The 16187-nt window shown below is 39.2% G+C and overlaps 1 protein-coding gene across 9 annotated transcripts in view; it reads right to left on the reverse strand.

Moving 5' to 3' along the window:
• Positions 1-16187, reverse strand: part of slc4a11 (solute carrier family 4 member 11) — a 126204-nt gene that overhangs the window by 47321 nt on the left and 62696 nt on the right. For all 9 annotated transcript variants that reach the window (XM_044374665.1, XM_044374662.1, XM_044374666.1 and 6 more), the window contains 2 exons: positions 5539-5582; positions 2663-2891 (listed from right to left, as the gene is read on the reverse strand). In XM_044374665.1, coding sequence (XP_044230600.1) covers positions 2663-2891; positions 5539-5582 — 273 coding nt within the window. The remainder of the gene's footprint in view (positions 1-2662; positions 2892-5538; positions 5583-16187) is intronic.

Here is a 16187-nt window from a genome sequence, read left to right on the forward strand (position 1 = left end):
AGTATTACACTCCAAATGAGCTGGTCCGCTCGCCAGCCGTATCACCCCACTGTGGGAGAGTGAACGTAGATATGACAGAAATTAATACCTGAAGAGATATGTCCCATTGATAACATACTTATGTGCAATATGAACGTATTCCCCCGGGAGGAGCCTTTGTTCCTCCCCCAGAGGTTTTTTTTTACCCCCCCTCAGTACTGACATGACTGTTCCACATGTGAATGCTCATGATTTTAATTTAGGGGATCCTACCAACAGTGTAGTGTGTTTGAAGTGGTGCAAATTGTCATTGAATAACTGATAATACCCAATCAAAAACAAAGAAAAACAGACATTTTTTGTGATGTGAATGTATCTGAATTTGGTATTTTTCTGTCGACATTTCTCTGTGCTACATCCATCTGTAGATATAATTAAACTTCTTAAGCTTCTGTACAGTCCTGCTGCTCATTTGCATGTTTCAGACTGTAAATCTTTGTAATCTTTATTTGTTGCATAATTTTGGAAGTGTTACATCATCCTCACTACAATTAATTATCATCTCTAATTATCCTATTCCTTCTACAGCAACTGATATGTTTCCCCAGGCGGATGAATAAAGTTTCAACTTATCGAAAAAAAGGTTCTTTTCGTTGCAAAGCATAGAAAAAAAATCTTGATTATATCTTGTTTGCAAGTATCTTCAGTTAGTTAATAACTTTCAGTCTGCACATGTAACCACTGACTGCTGGCATGTCAGCAGAATATGTGTTAATATTTAAGACATCTTAAATTGTTCAAAATTTATATTCAAAGCAAAACCATATTTTGTTGTGCTAATATTCCTTTTAAAATGCTATACTTTGATGCAGATATTGGGTTTTGTGGAGGCAATTATAACTATTTCTGGCTCTATGTTCTTCTTTCTAATTATCACTGGAATAGAACACATTGTCCTTATTTTTCTACTTTTTATGCAATTACCAAAATCAGTGAAACCCCACAATGCTCAAATTGATTTTCCAAACGTTTCTAGACATCACAGAACTGCACAGGAAACCTTTTTGTTAAGATGGCAGCCATAAAAGGAAAAAAAAAAAAAAGCCTCTTCCGTAACCTCTTTGTTGCTTATTACGAAAGAGAAACAGTCAAGTAGCAGCAGCCACCGCGGCTTGAGAGTCTCAGAGAGCCATTTGAAAAGCTAAGTGAGTGATCGATGACAGAAGTCAATTATCACCTCACGGATCTGTCAGAGGCGGCTGTGCGGGGTGAGCGTCACACACCACCCACCTCTGACTAACCATCAACAACTGTGGACACCAGCTCGGCCAGACAGGAAAACACTGGACACAGAGTATATGACTACTCTCTTATATAATTATATAATCTCTTATATAATACTCTTACAGTGTTAACCGTCGTAGAAAATCCCTCACATGTTTTTCTTGCATCTGCAAGGAATCTCATTTTTATAGCCAGACAAAATTAATGTACTGAAAAAAAAAATGATTCTTGTGACATCTACTAGAATAAAAGCAAAGTTTGATTTTCCAAACAATTGCTTTTGTGAATGCAGCGTTCAGTACAGCTTGCGGCAGAGAGCGGGGTTTCAACAATGGCTCCATACTATTATGTAAGAGGGCGGATTTCTCCTGCTCTAATGGGCTGAGGAGATTCGCCTTAACCAAGAGGCTTTGCTACTCAGCCAAAACGACCTGTGCTGAAGGGACTGAACTAATATGACAGGGATCTGTAAGCCCACGAAAAAAAGCACCAAACCTGGAGAAACTACAGCATATTTCAGAAATGAATATATGAATTACAGAGTGTGCTTAAAAGTCTAAGCACATCTTACACACTCTTAGGTACAATTAAACTATACTTTTCAGGTCCAAATAGGAAGATTACTGTGTATGTATGTGTGTGCTAGCACAGGTATATATATAATTTTAGCTTTTGGCAAACTTCTAAAGTCTATTAATTCCATTCTGAAATTAAACCCTTCATCTTCTTTCTTTAACAAAATCTGAAATTAAAATGTTTAACTTGAGCAGGACAGTCGCAAGAAAAAAAGCAACAGGCTTTAAAAGGCACCTGGTTGGTGTAAGGAATAAACCACAACACTTCAAGAAACATTTTCAATAATTATATAGAAAATATTTAACTACTGCTCAGTCATGAATTAAAGTATTGGGATACACGCGTTCAGCAGGATTTTGTTAGTTTGAGTTTGTATATGTATGTTGGTACCACTAGACGGTTTTCCTTGGAAACCTTTGATGTCTACACATGTAAATGGTTGCCTACAAGACTCACCACATTGAGCTCCATTTGTGTCCAGTGAAAAAGCTGCAGGGCAAATGGACAGCCTTGGTTCAAACATCACAAACTTTCCTTTAGGTCTTAAAGGCTATCTGAACCACTCTCAAGTCTGTCTGACGATTCTGCTCCTGAGCCTGAGGGGAAGCTATTTTACAGGTAGGTGTTGACTTGTGCAGACGTCAGATGTTTTTTAGGTCACGTGTCACATGTAAAGGGTCTTGGTGTGATTGTAGGCGGACATAGATATTCTCTGTCATATTGTGTTTTGTGTGTCTGAGACTGTATACTTGTGTGATGTGTATTTTCACACATTTTTCCACACTCTGGTTTACACATGCATGTCGACAGGTTCCTTGCTTACCGTTGACCTCCTGGGCTCCTGCATCTGTGAAAAGCATGCTCATCACCTCCTCGAAGTTGCAGCTGGGCTCAGATGCATTGCTGTCCTGGCCCACATGGTGCAACATTCTCTTCAGAACGTCGTCCAGGGATGCAGCGGTCTCATCTAGCAGGATGCTGGCCCTCGCCAGGAAGCCATCCAGGTCCCGGTGTGCACGAATCTCCTCCTCAAAGTTCATCAGCTTCACATACTGCAGAAAATGTTGTATTCTTTCAGAGTTTTTTTTTTGCTTCACATTTTTATGCTGATCATGCCATTAAATGTCATTTTAAAGAATCAAACACATTGTCAAAACGCCTCTAACCTATAATTTTCAGCAGAATTGGACCCTCATCATAAGTGCAATTTTATATGGTTGTATCTCTGCCGGTGTTGGCTCCACCAAGACAGTTTGTCTCAGATGTATTTCTAAGCTAAAAACTGTACTATCCCCAAGAGGTGAAGATATTTATATGGCTGTGATTTCTGTGAGTTTGCATTTGCTAAATTCTAATTCTGCAAATTAGCTTCCTGATCCAAGTCTTGTTCATTTACAGTTTTTCTGTTGATCACTGGGCATCGTTCCTGACACTAGCTAACTGGTAAATATGATTTAAATTTTGAGGTTTGAGGTTTCTTCATGTGGTAGTGCAGTTGAACTGAAACTGAACCTTATGACCACCTCGCTCAGGTGGTGGTTTCTCTGCACCCAGGCTGAGGTAAAAGCATTTATGTTACCAAACCTTTACACAAACCAAACCACTCATGGACTCGTCCTTCTATACGGCAAGTGTGACAGCACCTTAAAGTTTTGAACTTAAAGTATCACCACACACGACTCCCACTAAGCCAAATAGTGAACTTTTTCCAATAGCAGAACACAGTACAGAGTTTTCACCCCTCCAAAGTGTATATAATAATATAATATATAAATAAGTCAAAACTGGACCAGTGGTGTGTGAGAATCACCTGAAAGACAGACGAATGGACAGAAAGACGAGCACAGCTCGATTAAGAGCCCGGACACCCACTCGATTTCATTGATTGTGTGATTGACAGAAATTCTGAAGATGAGTGGATTCCCTGCTGTTCTTTTTGAAAATAAAACAAGCACAGACAAGAAAGTCCATGTCTATAGTCTGTGTCTCTATAAAATAGCCTCTGTAAATACATTAGATTTTGTTTGTATGGTTTATCTTTCAGGGCTTGGGTCTGGGGTTTCTTTTTCGCCTCTGGTCAAATGATTTAAAAGGTTAAGAATAAACTGCAATTCATTTGGAATTATTTTAGGAGTTATTGCTAATCATATGCACTGTGCAGAATGTGTGGTCTTGTAGCTCATCTGTGTAGAATGGGGCATTGGACCAAATTTTAATTCTAAGGAGATTTTCTGAATTGTTAATAAGAAAGTGAAAAACATGCAGCTGTTGCAGAAACATAACTATATCAAAATTAATTCTATTTATAGCCCACTGCAAACAAACAGATCCATAATAAAATTCTTGGCGGAGAATTGTGGATGTGACCATGTGAAATTGATAAAAAACAAAAGGAGAGAGCAAACAAACAGAACTGTAATACAGAACGGGCAGATTAGTGAGAAGAACCAGGCAAGCTGTTGGCAGGAACGAGGCACAACAAGCTGAAATCTGTGACAGGCTTACACAGAGGAAGTCTAACTCTTGACAGCTTTGGTCACCAGTTTAAACTAATGCCCCTGGGTGCTGCTTTAAACTCCTTGAACTGCAGAGATGGAGAAACATCAGTTTATCTCCAGTGCAAGACATCGCTTGTCGTACGCACAGAAATCTGATAGTATTTCTTCTAAATTTAAAGAAATTACACTGAGAAATGCCTGCTGGCATCAAAGTGGATTTTTTTAAGATTGTTTGCATTTTTTTGGACAATTTTTATTTTTTTGGATGACGCTGAACCCGAAGTTGCTCCCAATGGTCAGGTCAGCACCTTACATGGTAGCTTGATGCCATCGGTGTGTGAATGGGTGAATGTCCAGTCCATTTATGATATATCATTTACATTTGATTGGTTTTGCAAACCTTAGTGTACTTCAAGTGTGCACTTTGGAGTTGCAGGTTATTTATAGTATGTAAGAAAATAAAAATAGTAGGCTTGGACTTTGTATTGGATGTTATTAAATACTAAATGTCTTTAATGAAGATAAATTGAGTCAGGAAGACTTCGTTACTTACAAAAACATCCCATCTACTCTACTTTTTCATTCACGGCTGAGTCCCATCCTATCAGTTAAGCCTATACCTTTCAAAAATCTATTTTCCTCAAAAATATGTCTCTAGTTTGCCCTGTCCAATCAATTTAAACATATTTATAAGGCAGCCTCTCTTTGGTGTGCATCAAACATTTAAGTAAACTTGAGAATCTGAACAACTTCTGTCTGATCTACTTTGGGAACGACCACAAGTCAATTTAGTCTTTATCCCCTCAATCAGCTGTTCATTCCACTTGCTGAAGTTGGTGCTGATCGATAACAAGGCTCAATTTTGATACCAAGTGTAGCGATCACTACTTTATGGGGTTCTTCACTTCAACAGGTTCAAATGAAGTCCACACCAAAGTTAGAGCTAATGTTTGTTTTGATTTGATGCTTCACACTCTTTTGTAATTTCTTTTTTATGATCTGTTGTTCCAGATTTGAGTTACAGTTTAAATCTTGTCACTAAATGAAATTTAATTTACAGAGAAATTAAGATTTTAATTGAGCAACTGATAAACGGCTGCACTCATTATAAGCAACGTCCCAATAACCTTGACTGCCAAAAATCATTTCATTTCATCTGTAATATTGTATTACATCCGATTCAATGAAAACTGATGCTTACCCTTCTTGATGTGTTCAGTAACACACAACCAGAGTCATCAGCATCTGAGGAAGAACACAACAAGAGATACAAGTTGACAAAGTGTTTGCAGTGTAATAAAACACCATCGTATACTGCATGTCTGCAGTGAATATATTCTGCTGCACATTTCATACCTGTGTCATACTGATGTAGCTGTAGTGTGTGCATACAGCAGGAAAAGGTACCATTGGAGCACGTTTGAAATTGGACCATACTTATTAACAACCAACATTCATGTGATTCTGCTCACATCAGGGCTTACAAATGTGGTGTGGACCATTGGGTTGCCCCTGTTTGAAACCATTATTCCTGTTTTTCTATGAGCTGATGCAGAATCACCTGTCAAAGCAAATGAGCGTGGTGGTTACACTGAAATGAAAATGGCAAAACAAGAGAAACTGAGTGCCCAAAAAAGGTAATCTCTGATCTTTCAACATTAGAGAACAACAACAGTAGTCTTGTAAAGAGGCAGCCAAAATGTGAGTATGTAGTTGATGAAAATTGAGAGCAAAGTGTGAAACAAAATACACCAATCACCATATACAGTATCAGGCTATCCTAGCAAAATATTTCACATTACATTTGTACAAAATGTAATCAAAAAATGACTTAATTCTCAAGATCATCAGGACAGCCTACAGATATGATTTGGCTTACAGAATGTTTACATTTATTTGATGTTATTTTATCACAGTTCATTTTGTATTATTGGCAAATATGAGCCACTTTTTTTCCATGTGTACCTGGGTTGGTATGTCTTCGAGGGAGAGAGATCAAAAGAAAAAAATCTGCAAAATATGTCGAACCATTCTAGATTCAGCTTGTATCACTTTTTAATGAATGCAATGTCGTATAATTATGCTATGCAATTATACTAATCCATCTCTAAGTAACTAAAGTGCCAACCATTTTGTCAAATTTGACAAGCAAAAGACAATACCCAGTTGGCAGCCTGGCAACCATTTCTTTTTTCTTTTTTTTCCACAAATCTTTTTATTGGAGAAGACGTTAGAAGGCTAGTGTAGTCAATACAAAGGTACATGTGTGTAATTTTCACTCAAATCAGAGTAACAAAGAACAGGTTTCAACAAACTGGTGATGAATGCTAAAAGAAACCCACAGATAAACAAAACAGTAGAGCCCATACCCACATATTCCCTCCCAACACTATGTCTATTTCTAAAAATGTATGTCTTGCCCTTACAAACATAATTACTAGTGTTGTTACAATTTCTAAACAACACACCAGCGTTTACTTTTGTTGAATCAGAATGATGCACACATTAAAATTCAAAACACTTTAATGCAAATCTATAGTAACATGGTAATCTTAATGTGCTGTATTTGCATTCCACCATCAGCGCATGCATTATTGATGGTGCAAATTCTGGAATAAAGATCACAAGTAACAACCACTCAGCCAGTAAAGAAAAGGAACCTGAGATCCTTTTTCTAATAGTGATGAAAATGTCAAGAGGCAAGTCTCTAAATGCTCTCATTGAACAGGGATTGGAAGTTCTTTGCTGATAAGGCTTTAATACACACGTCTGTGGAGCCGAGGGGAGTGCTCAGATAAAGTACAAAGGTCTGGATTTTCCAGTGTTGAAAAAAAGGGAAGAGGAGGAAAAACCTTTTATGTTGGAAAACAATACGGGGACAAACCGAGAGAATGGGGTTTTCAGCACACTTCAGTCCCTTAACTAGCAGACTCGGTACCCTGCTGACTCTCATAAAACAGTCTGCCACCGCCATTACATAACGCAGTTATTGCAGTTTACTGTGGGGAGGACGTTATTAGGTTACCATGGGCTTTCCTCCTCTGCTCCGCGTGATGCACTGTGCCAGCTCCGTCTGGAAATCAATCAGTGCTTAACTCCTCCCTCCAGCTATGGAAAAGCAAGAAAACCCCCCTTTTACAAGCCAATAAGCCTTAGGAAACCGCCAGGATATCATAATATCAATAATCCAGCCACAAGTGAACAGGTTTGAGTGTGAGTCTGCAGAAAAAGGGGGGGAGGGGGCTTTGATCGCCACACCAAACACCTTGCCGTCATAAAACCCTGCAGGCAGTGAGAGAAGAAAGACAGCTCCAGCCTCTACCTCTATGACAAGAGTATGGCAGGGGGCACGTGTCGTGTGCAGTGGATTTGGTTCATCAAAGCCTCACAATCAAAAAGCACACCGCTCGGCTGATCCGCTCCCAGAGGGGAGAAGGAGCTGCTGCTCTAATTGCTGTCAGGCTGCAGCCGTAAGGAGATATTCATATATTCATATAAGATTACCTCGTCCCCAGTGATCACCTCCTTCTAATAGCCTCTGTATGTCTCAATATACTGTGTGTCTTAAAGTAATCCAGGAGAATTTAAGGGTTTAGGGATTAGGGAGAGGAAATGTTAAAATGTGACACGGGCTTGTTTCCCTACTTGGTTCCTTATTTGATCAACATGGCACTATAACTGTTCATTATATTTAATCAGGCACCAGCGGTTATGTAATGTTGATGGTTATATTGTTTGCATGTATTGTATTGACCATGTGAAGGAATTCTATACTGTATGAATGTACTGACCATGTAATGGATTCTTTCCATAGCCTCAACCCTATACGACCCTCTCGGTATATGTTCGTGTTGTCATGGAAATAAGAAACATGAGGAAAGGGTGAATTTGGATTAGTGAAACATGTTTGTAAGGGGATGTAGGGAGGAATTTAAGAATCCTTTACAAATGAACCATGTATTTCAGAATATTCAAAGAGACTATTCAACATACTGTTCTGCTTCCCAGCTGTAATAAATTCTTGGGTTGAACTCAAGTGGGTTCAGTGTTCTTTGTCTTTACAATTATCGCAATTGAAGAAAACCCCTACAATCTCAGAGTGGAGTATTGTATTATTTTGATGAATTCTTGCGAATCCAGCTGCCTCACAAGGTGAGAATCCCGGGCAGAGTTCTTGTAAATTGTACCTACAGTAACACCACAATGTCCTGCACAAAATAATTTGATTCAAAGGCATAATTACAAGTCCTTGTGAAATAAAAACAAACTTGACCTCAGCAAACGTATGTCCTTGAAAATATGTTAATATTTTAAGAATGTTCTTTCTCCTGAAGTCAGCGTCTCAGGCAGCTCTTCCTCTCAGGCTGTTTATCACCCCCAGAAAGTATTTTGTGTAACAAAACACTTTGATGTGCTTTCCCCATCCTTGTCTTAAGCACAGCAGACTATTGCCTTCTCAGTTACTATAAGTCGCTCTGAATGACAATGTCATCGCCACAAAAGGTATAAAATGTAAAATAAACATGGCATGATCATCACGCATACAAAACTTTAGGATCAGACTAATACTAACAAATGCACAAACCTTTCTCTTTTTCATTTACTGCAGATTTATCATCCTCAAATAGTGAAATCCTTCAATGGTAACTGATTAAACTAAATAATTTTTTTAAAAAAGGGAAATAGTTTTGGTCCGTCCATTTGTTCAAAACAGGGCCTCTTTTTTTAAATGATCTACAGTTGGTATACTGTATGTCCATGAACCAAGGTAATGACCTTGGTCAAACTCAAAATTCCAGTGTGACAGACATATCCTTCCTCATGACTTTTCTACTTCAGCATTCTGCCAAATTGATTGAACTGAAATGGAACTGAGCCAAGCCCTGGCAGAAATATAATCATGAAATCAATTCTATTTATGGAGAGCATTTGACAGCTTTATGACAAAGTTCTCTGAAGAGAGAATAATGGATAAGATCATGTCAAAACGATAAAAAAAACAAAGGGAGACAACAAACAAACAACTTCCTTGTATTACCAGATGACAACAGCTCTTCAATTTCTAATTTTAAACACTTAGTTGAATAACTGCCATCAATCACTTTGTTTGATCTTTGCCTGATGTTACATACCAAACAGAATGTGTTACTGATTTTTAGGTTCTTAAATGAGGATGGTGAGTGTTCTGCAGTAGTGTTGCTACCTCCAGTATCTGTGTATGTGTGAAAAGAGTGTGGTCTATCAATAAAAAGAAAAAAAATCACACATCCAGAAGATAAAATTAAAAAAAAAAATCGAGGCAATGTACATAAACTAGTGAGTTTGTGAGGTTGTACTTAGGCAAAGTGGCACTTTGCCCAAAGTGATGGACCGACATTGCCATCACTACAGCCAGATATCCTCCCAACAGATTCATAAAGCAATAATCCCCGAGGTGAGTTCTTTAGCCTAACACTGATGCATAGTTTATGAGAAATGATCAGCTCAATTTGAATGCAGCCTTGACCACTCACTCTCACTTTGCTCTGATCAAACTACTCACTCCCAACAGGCTTGATGAAGAAGACCAGGCAAAATATTGCTAAATAAACCTATGAAGGTGAACCTGTTTCATCTATATGAACTTAAATTTGTGGTTTTAGACACTTTCTTGCATGCATTTTGATATCAGCTGTAGAGGAGTGGGTGTTAAATGTAGTTAAGAAAGTGACAGACACAGCAGAGCAAGAGGGTTTCAAAAAAACTACACACAAAAACTAAATTAGGTTGCAGGTACAGTGCTTTATGGACCTGCTGGGGTAAAACTGGAGTCTTTTATCTTGTTCTATAATGAAATTCCTCTTGAAATATTGTTGAATATCAGTAAAAGAAAATCCCAGTCTACAGATAAACCCCTTTCTTAATCATTCTGCCATCAAAAGTTGACATTTAGCACTTTTAGAGAACTTCAGATTTTATTTTTGAACATTTTAACTGTGCTAAGTAGAATAAACAAAATGTATCTAGAAATGCATGGTATACTGCCAATAGTTGTTTTTAACAGTGTTTTACTCATCATTTACAGCTGATGTTACGATTCACATTTCCTGTCTCATCTTATTGAAGCTGTCACAATCTTTCCTGTATGAGACAAAGGTTGTCTCATCTTCTGCCACATGTTTGTGTTTTGTTGTGTTTTGAGAGACAAATTTATCGTCCACTTTATCACTTAAACGTATCACTGCTTGTCTTGTTTCCATGGTGAAACTCAGATTCTGTGTCTATACATATCTTTGTAAGTACACAAGTTTGTGGGAGGTAAAAAGTGTAAAAAAATATTATCTTTTCACATTGACTCTATAGAGAACATTGTGATTAGTAAAGAATCGTTTCTTCCTCTTTCTGTAGCAACTGAGAGGGATTTTAAATCAAACACAAGGAAGAACAATTCAGTGCTTCTAAGATGAATACTGATTTCCTACAGATGATGATGTACAGTAGTAAAAAGAAGACTACTGCAGCGCTTTGGAAGCTGAGTTCGTATTTGGGATATTAAATCAAAAATGCTCTTTAAAGGACTCAAATGTTGGAAGCCATTATAAAATGTATCTTATGGTGCAGTTAAATATCCAACAGGCACAATATCATAAAGGTCAAGATTGAATACTGTCCCAGAAACCAGGCTGGCAAGAGACCAGAATTATAAAAGCATCCAAAGCGTGACTACATTTTCTCATGTAAGAAGCTACTGTTAAATATAGTGAGAGAAATGACTTAATTATAACTGATAGATGTTTTTGAAATTAGATTTAGGTAGGAGCTGCTGTCTCTGGGTCTGATGTAATCACTCCACTATTTGCTTTTCCAAACCACTGCTTATTTAGCCAGACAGGACGCGATTAAAAGTCCTGTTCAGAGTCTTACATTGATTTGACATGGTGGACATATTCCACAGCGGCCTGCTGATGTGGAATAATACAATAACGTTTTAATTTGTGTCATAAATTAAAAGCAGAAACAGGCACACAAACAGCTAATGACACTGGGATCTGGGATCAAATATATCTGACAACTAGACTTAGGGGGGGGAAAGCCTTGAATCAAAACAAAACGTACTAATCAACATTCAGCTGTGCTGTCAATGAATAATGCACTGAAAGTCTGAGAACAGACACTGTTGGGCATGACAAACATTCTGCACCTGCGGGTGAGAATTTTTCCTGATGACAGCATTGAGAATTCAACATATTACAGCTGTATAGAGTGAGAGGAGTGTGGTTTGGGGGGGTTCAGCTCTCATTGGGAGTGTTCTTACTAAAGCACGGGGTATGAGTCAATGGCTTGTGATTAGGAGTGGGCAATATGATGATTACATACAGTGAGACAATATAAAGGTATCTACCATACTGTTAAAACTGTGATAGCTATTTCTGGTTGTATTAGGTCATTGTGGGCAGTGTTGCAAATCATTGTGGGCAACAGTGGATTTTTGCATTATGTGATATAGTTTTTTGATTTGACAGGTACTCAATTCAGCCACTTCAAACAGATATTTCATCCATAAAAGGTTTTCAATTCATTTTCTAATAAAAGGCAGTATATCATGATATTCATCAATTTTGTGATATAAAATTACATATTCTGTCATAGATTTTATCCACATTGCCCACCCCTACTCGTGATATTGGTGATTCCACTTAAGACTTTTTTTTCTTTCTCAATTTGATTTGATTTCAGAAACTGTTTCCTTTTTAAACTGTTTTTAAAATATTTTTTTATGAATAAATAAATAAATACATATAATTCTAAAATTAGGAGCAAACAATAGTTTCTGTTATTTCACTAAATATTATGATATAATATCACTATCCTGAGTCTTTTTCAGTGTTTCTCTCTGTACTCCAAGTAGTGTTCAGAACCTGATACATATACTAATTGCTGTGTTGATATCACTGCTAGGTCCATATTGGCTGAGTGTTTGGCTGATATATTTTAATCCTGTAGTGCAAATTCTGATTCCCTTAATAATCTCACAGACAATATGATTGCTCAAAATGCTTGACTCTGTCGCTCCTCTTACAACCAGAAAATGCACTCGGATGAAATCATTTTCAGATGACACCCGGACACTCAAACAGATTTGTAGAAAGCTTGTGCGCAGGTGGTGTATGACAAAACAAGAGATTTTCCGCCTTGCCTGGGTCGAGAGTTTTAAGAAGTAAACGTTCACTTTCAGCTGCTAGGACAGTATATTTCTCTCACTTGATTAACATTAATAAAGAATATTCCACAGTTTCTGTTTGATACTATTGCTAAACTCACACAGAATACCCCTGCCAATAGCTCTTCATTCAATGCTGATGATTTTCTGAAATTCTTGACAAATAAGATTGACTCAGCTGGAGATAAAGTCACTGGGCCAACCTCCTCTCACAATGATGGCTATGAACTCTCCAATACTTTGATGGATGCAGGCACTGTGACTCGGCACTCCTTCACAGTTTGAAATAATTTCCCCTGAGGCCTTTACCAGCCTGGTAACTGCTTCCAAACCTACAACCTGCACATTAGACCCTGTATAGCTCATCTTTTTAAGGATCTGTTTCCTGTTTTAAATGGTCCTATTCTGGATATTATCAATAAGTCGTTTTCCATGGGGTCTGTGCCCTGTGCCCTCAGCTTTTAAAACTGCCATTATTAAATTGCTGCTTAAAAACACATAATATTGATCTGCAAATTTTGAACAATTATAGACCAATTTCCAATCTTCCTTTCATGTCGAAATTACTTGAGAGGGCTGTCGCTGATCAACTTACTGCCCATTTATCCAACAACAATCTTTTTGATAAATTTCAATCTGGCTTTCAGCCCCGTCAGTCTACTGAAACTGCCTTGACCAGAGTACTCAACTATCTACTAATTACTGTTGATTCTGGCTTAACATCATTGTTGCTGCTTCTTGACTTGAGTGCAGCTTTTGACATCATGGACCACTTCATACTTTCAAGCCACTTGGAGAAGCATACTGGTATTTTTCGTATTTTCCGAAGTAAAGTTTGGTGTACCCAAAGAATCTGTCCTTGGCCCTATTCTTTTTTTCATCTACATGCTTTCCCTTGGTTGACATCATTTTCAAATATGGTGATAATTTTCATTGCTACGCTGACGACACACAGCTATATATACCTGCAAAGCGAAATGACCTTTCCCAACTCCCAAATTTAGAGGTATGTCTATCAGAAATTAAAAAAAAAATGGAAGGGTATTTGTTTATTTCTTTAAGTAAACTGATGCATAATGACAAACAAGTTGCCATGAATTTAAGTGATTGGGTGTATAATCTATGAATGACACGTTTAGCTAGTGTTTAGTATTTAGCTAGTGATGCTACTACAATCAACGGGGTAAATCCTGCATTCAACTGTGACCAAAGCAATTCCAGCTGGTTTTACAGCTCCAGCACTACCTAAACCTCAATGAGGAAACAACAGTCAGGTTTGAAAATAAAGATGCTGATGGTATCATTGAATTCATTTCAGAAGTTGTAAGTTACATTTTTTGGTTTAATGATATGGTTCAAAATGCTAGCCCAAAGATCCAAACACCACCCCTATGTCACACTGGTACAAAAACTGAAAAGAAGGGAAAAACGGTATAGATTCATTTAGTGTTTTCACAAAAGGGGTGGGAATATGAAACATTCTTTGCTGAACATAAACTGTTCTGCCTCATCAGTTTACACTATGCTACTCCAGTATAGGAGCCTTACAAGTTTACGCCATAATTCATAGCACCTGTCCAACTTGAGGGAGAAAGTTTTAACTGTTGTTCCCTTTCAGTTGATTGACTCAGTACAACACATAGTATGGGATATTACCCTCATGTGGCCTGACTGAAGACACGTCTATTCACGCCTTTAAGGCAGATGATCTGTGGTAATGTATGTGAGACCTCACCCGCACATATATACATCCATCACCACAGTCACCTCAGTTCTCACGCTCTTCATCTCACGAAGAACACCTCTGCCGAGTCAGGCTAGCTAGCTACAGCTAGTTAGTTCTGTTTCCTCAGTAGAGTAGTACCAGCTAGATGTTAGCTTAACGGCCCCTGTTGATGTTAGCCACTGCTGCTTCAGTTGATGAGTGTGGCTACCTACAGAGCGCTAATTTTGAGTTTGTTTTGTCTACAAGCTTTGTGGACAAAGCCAAAGTCCTGTGAGTTTTGTTGCCAGCTCCAGTGCTCAACCCTGCAAAGGTGGGTCACGTTTGTGAAGAAAGGCATGACCCCTCCTCTCCGAGTCGAGGGACCCAGCTTCATCTGAGTCCAACAGCAAGTCCCCGCTGGTAACTGGGCTGACCACATGGAGTAGTAGAGGTGTTAGCCGAGTTTGAGATGGAGCCCTCCAACAGTGCTGCCCAGCCGCAGCTTGGGCTGGACACTTGCCATGATAACAATGAGGTGCTGGACATCAGCCTGGACATGCATGGTTTATCAGAGGATGAACAGGAGGCTTTATCACTAGGCCAGTATACCACCTCTGCTGCATCAATTGGCTAAGACAATACATCCTCCCTCTCACTGTACCGCTGTGCAGCTGAGAGCTGCAGCTGGAGGTGAAATGTCCCTCTCCTCCACCAGCTCCCGAACTTTGTCTTGGAGTTATCTTCAACGTGGAACAAACCGTTGTCTACCTGCATCACAGTAGCCAGCAATGGACAGTATTTGGATCTGGATGGAGCCGAATAAAGTTGGTTTGGTCAATCCTCTGCCTATTGAGCCACCCTTGGCAGCTTATCTGGCCCAGTCCCACGACCATGGTGTGGGCAGCCCTACAGCCCTCCCATCCAAGCACTACAGGTTCTCCGCATCTCAGCTGGAGAAGAATTACCGACCACGTGCACTGAGCTCCGTCACTATGATTAAGACATATCAAGATGCAGCTTTGGTGCTTAAGGCTCATTGCGGTTCCCCATTTGAGCCCACTGAGTCTGCAGATATGAAATTTCTTTCATACAAGACTGCACTGCTTCTCACTTTGGGCGACCTTCATGCTTTATCTGTGCATCCCTCTTGTACTCATGTCACTTGAGATGGCTCCAAGGTTACATTGCGCCCAAATGCGGCGTATTTGCATAAGATTATCTTTGCAGCCTTGCGTTTATGTGACCAGTTGTTTGTCTGCTAATCCAGCCAGGGGAAAAGCCTTGTCTATACAGCAGCTTTCCCACTGGATTGCGGTGGCTCCAGTGGGAAACAACAATGACTTACAACATCACAGGTTTTCTGTTGCCTCACGGTGTGAAGGAACATTCGATCAGTGGCATGTCAAAATCATGGACTTTCACAGGAATATCTGTGAGTGATATCTGTGCTGCAGCCAGTTGGTCATCACCACACACTTTTATTTGGTTTTATCGCTTGGATGTGACAGCCCTTTCAGTGGCTCATTCTGTCCTTTCTGCTGGGTCTTTGATGCCCCAGAGTGCTGGAGGATTGACTCTGGTTCAGTGGCTGCTCTGTGGGGCATGTCCCACACTATATGTGTTGTATCAAGTGAATTGACTGAAAGGGAACGAAATGTTATGACCATAACTTTGGTTCCCTGAAGAAGAGGAACGAGGTACAACACTTTGTGGCCCCGCTGCGCAACTTGGCTCAGTGAAGAGGGGCTATAAAAACTGAGGGATGACCATGCTGATGGATGTATATGTGTGCAGGCGGGGCCTCTCATACTGTACGTCACCACAGATAATCTACCTTAAAGGCGTGAAAAGGTGTCTTCAGTCAGGCCTCGTGGGGGCGTTATATCCCACACTATACAGTATGTGCTGTACCTCATTCCTCTCCTTCAAGGAACAGAAGTTATAA

The sequence above is a fragment of the Thunnus albacares genome, chromosome 15 (assembly GCF_914725855.1).
Source record: "Thunnus albacares chromosome 15, fThuAlb1.1, whole genome shotgun sequence".
Taxonomy (NCBI): Eukaryota; Metazoa; Chordata; class Actinopteri; order Scombriformes; family Scombridae; genus Thunnus; species Thunnus albacares.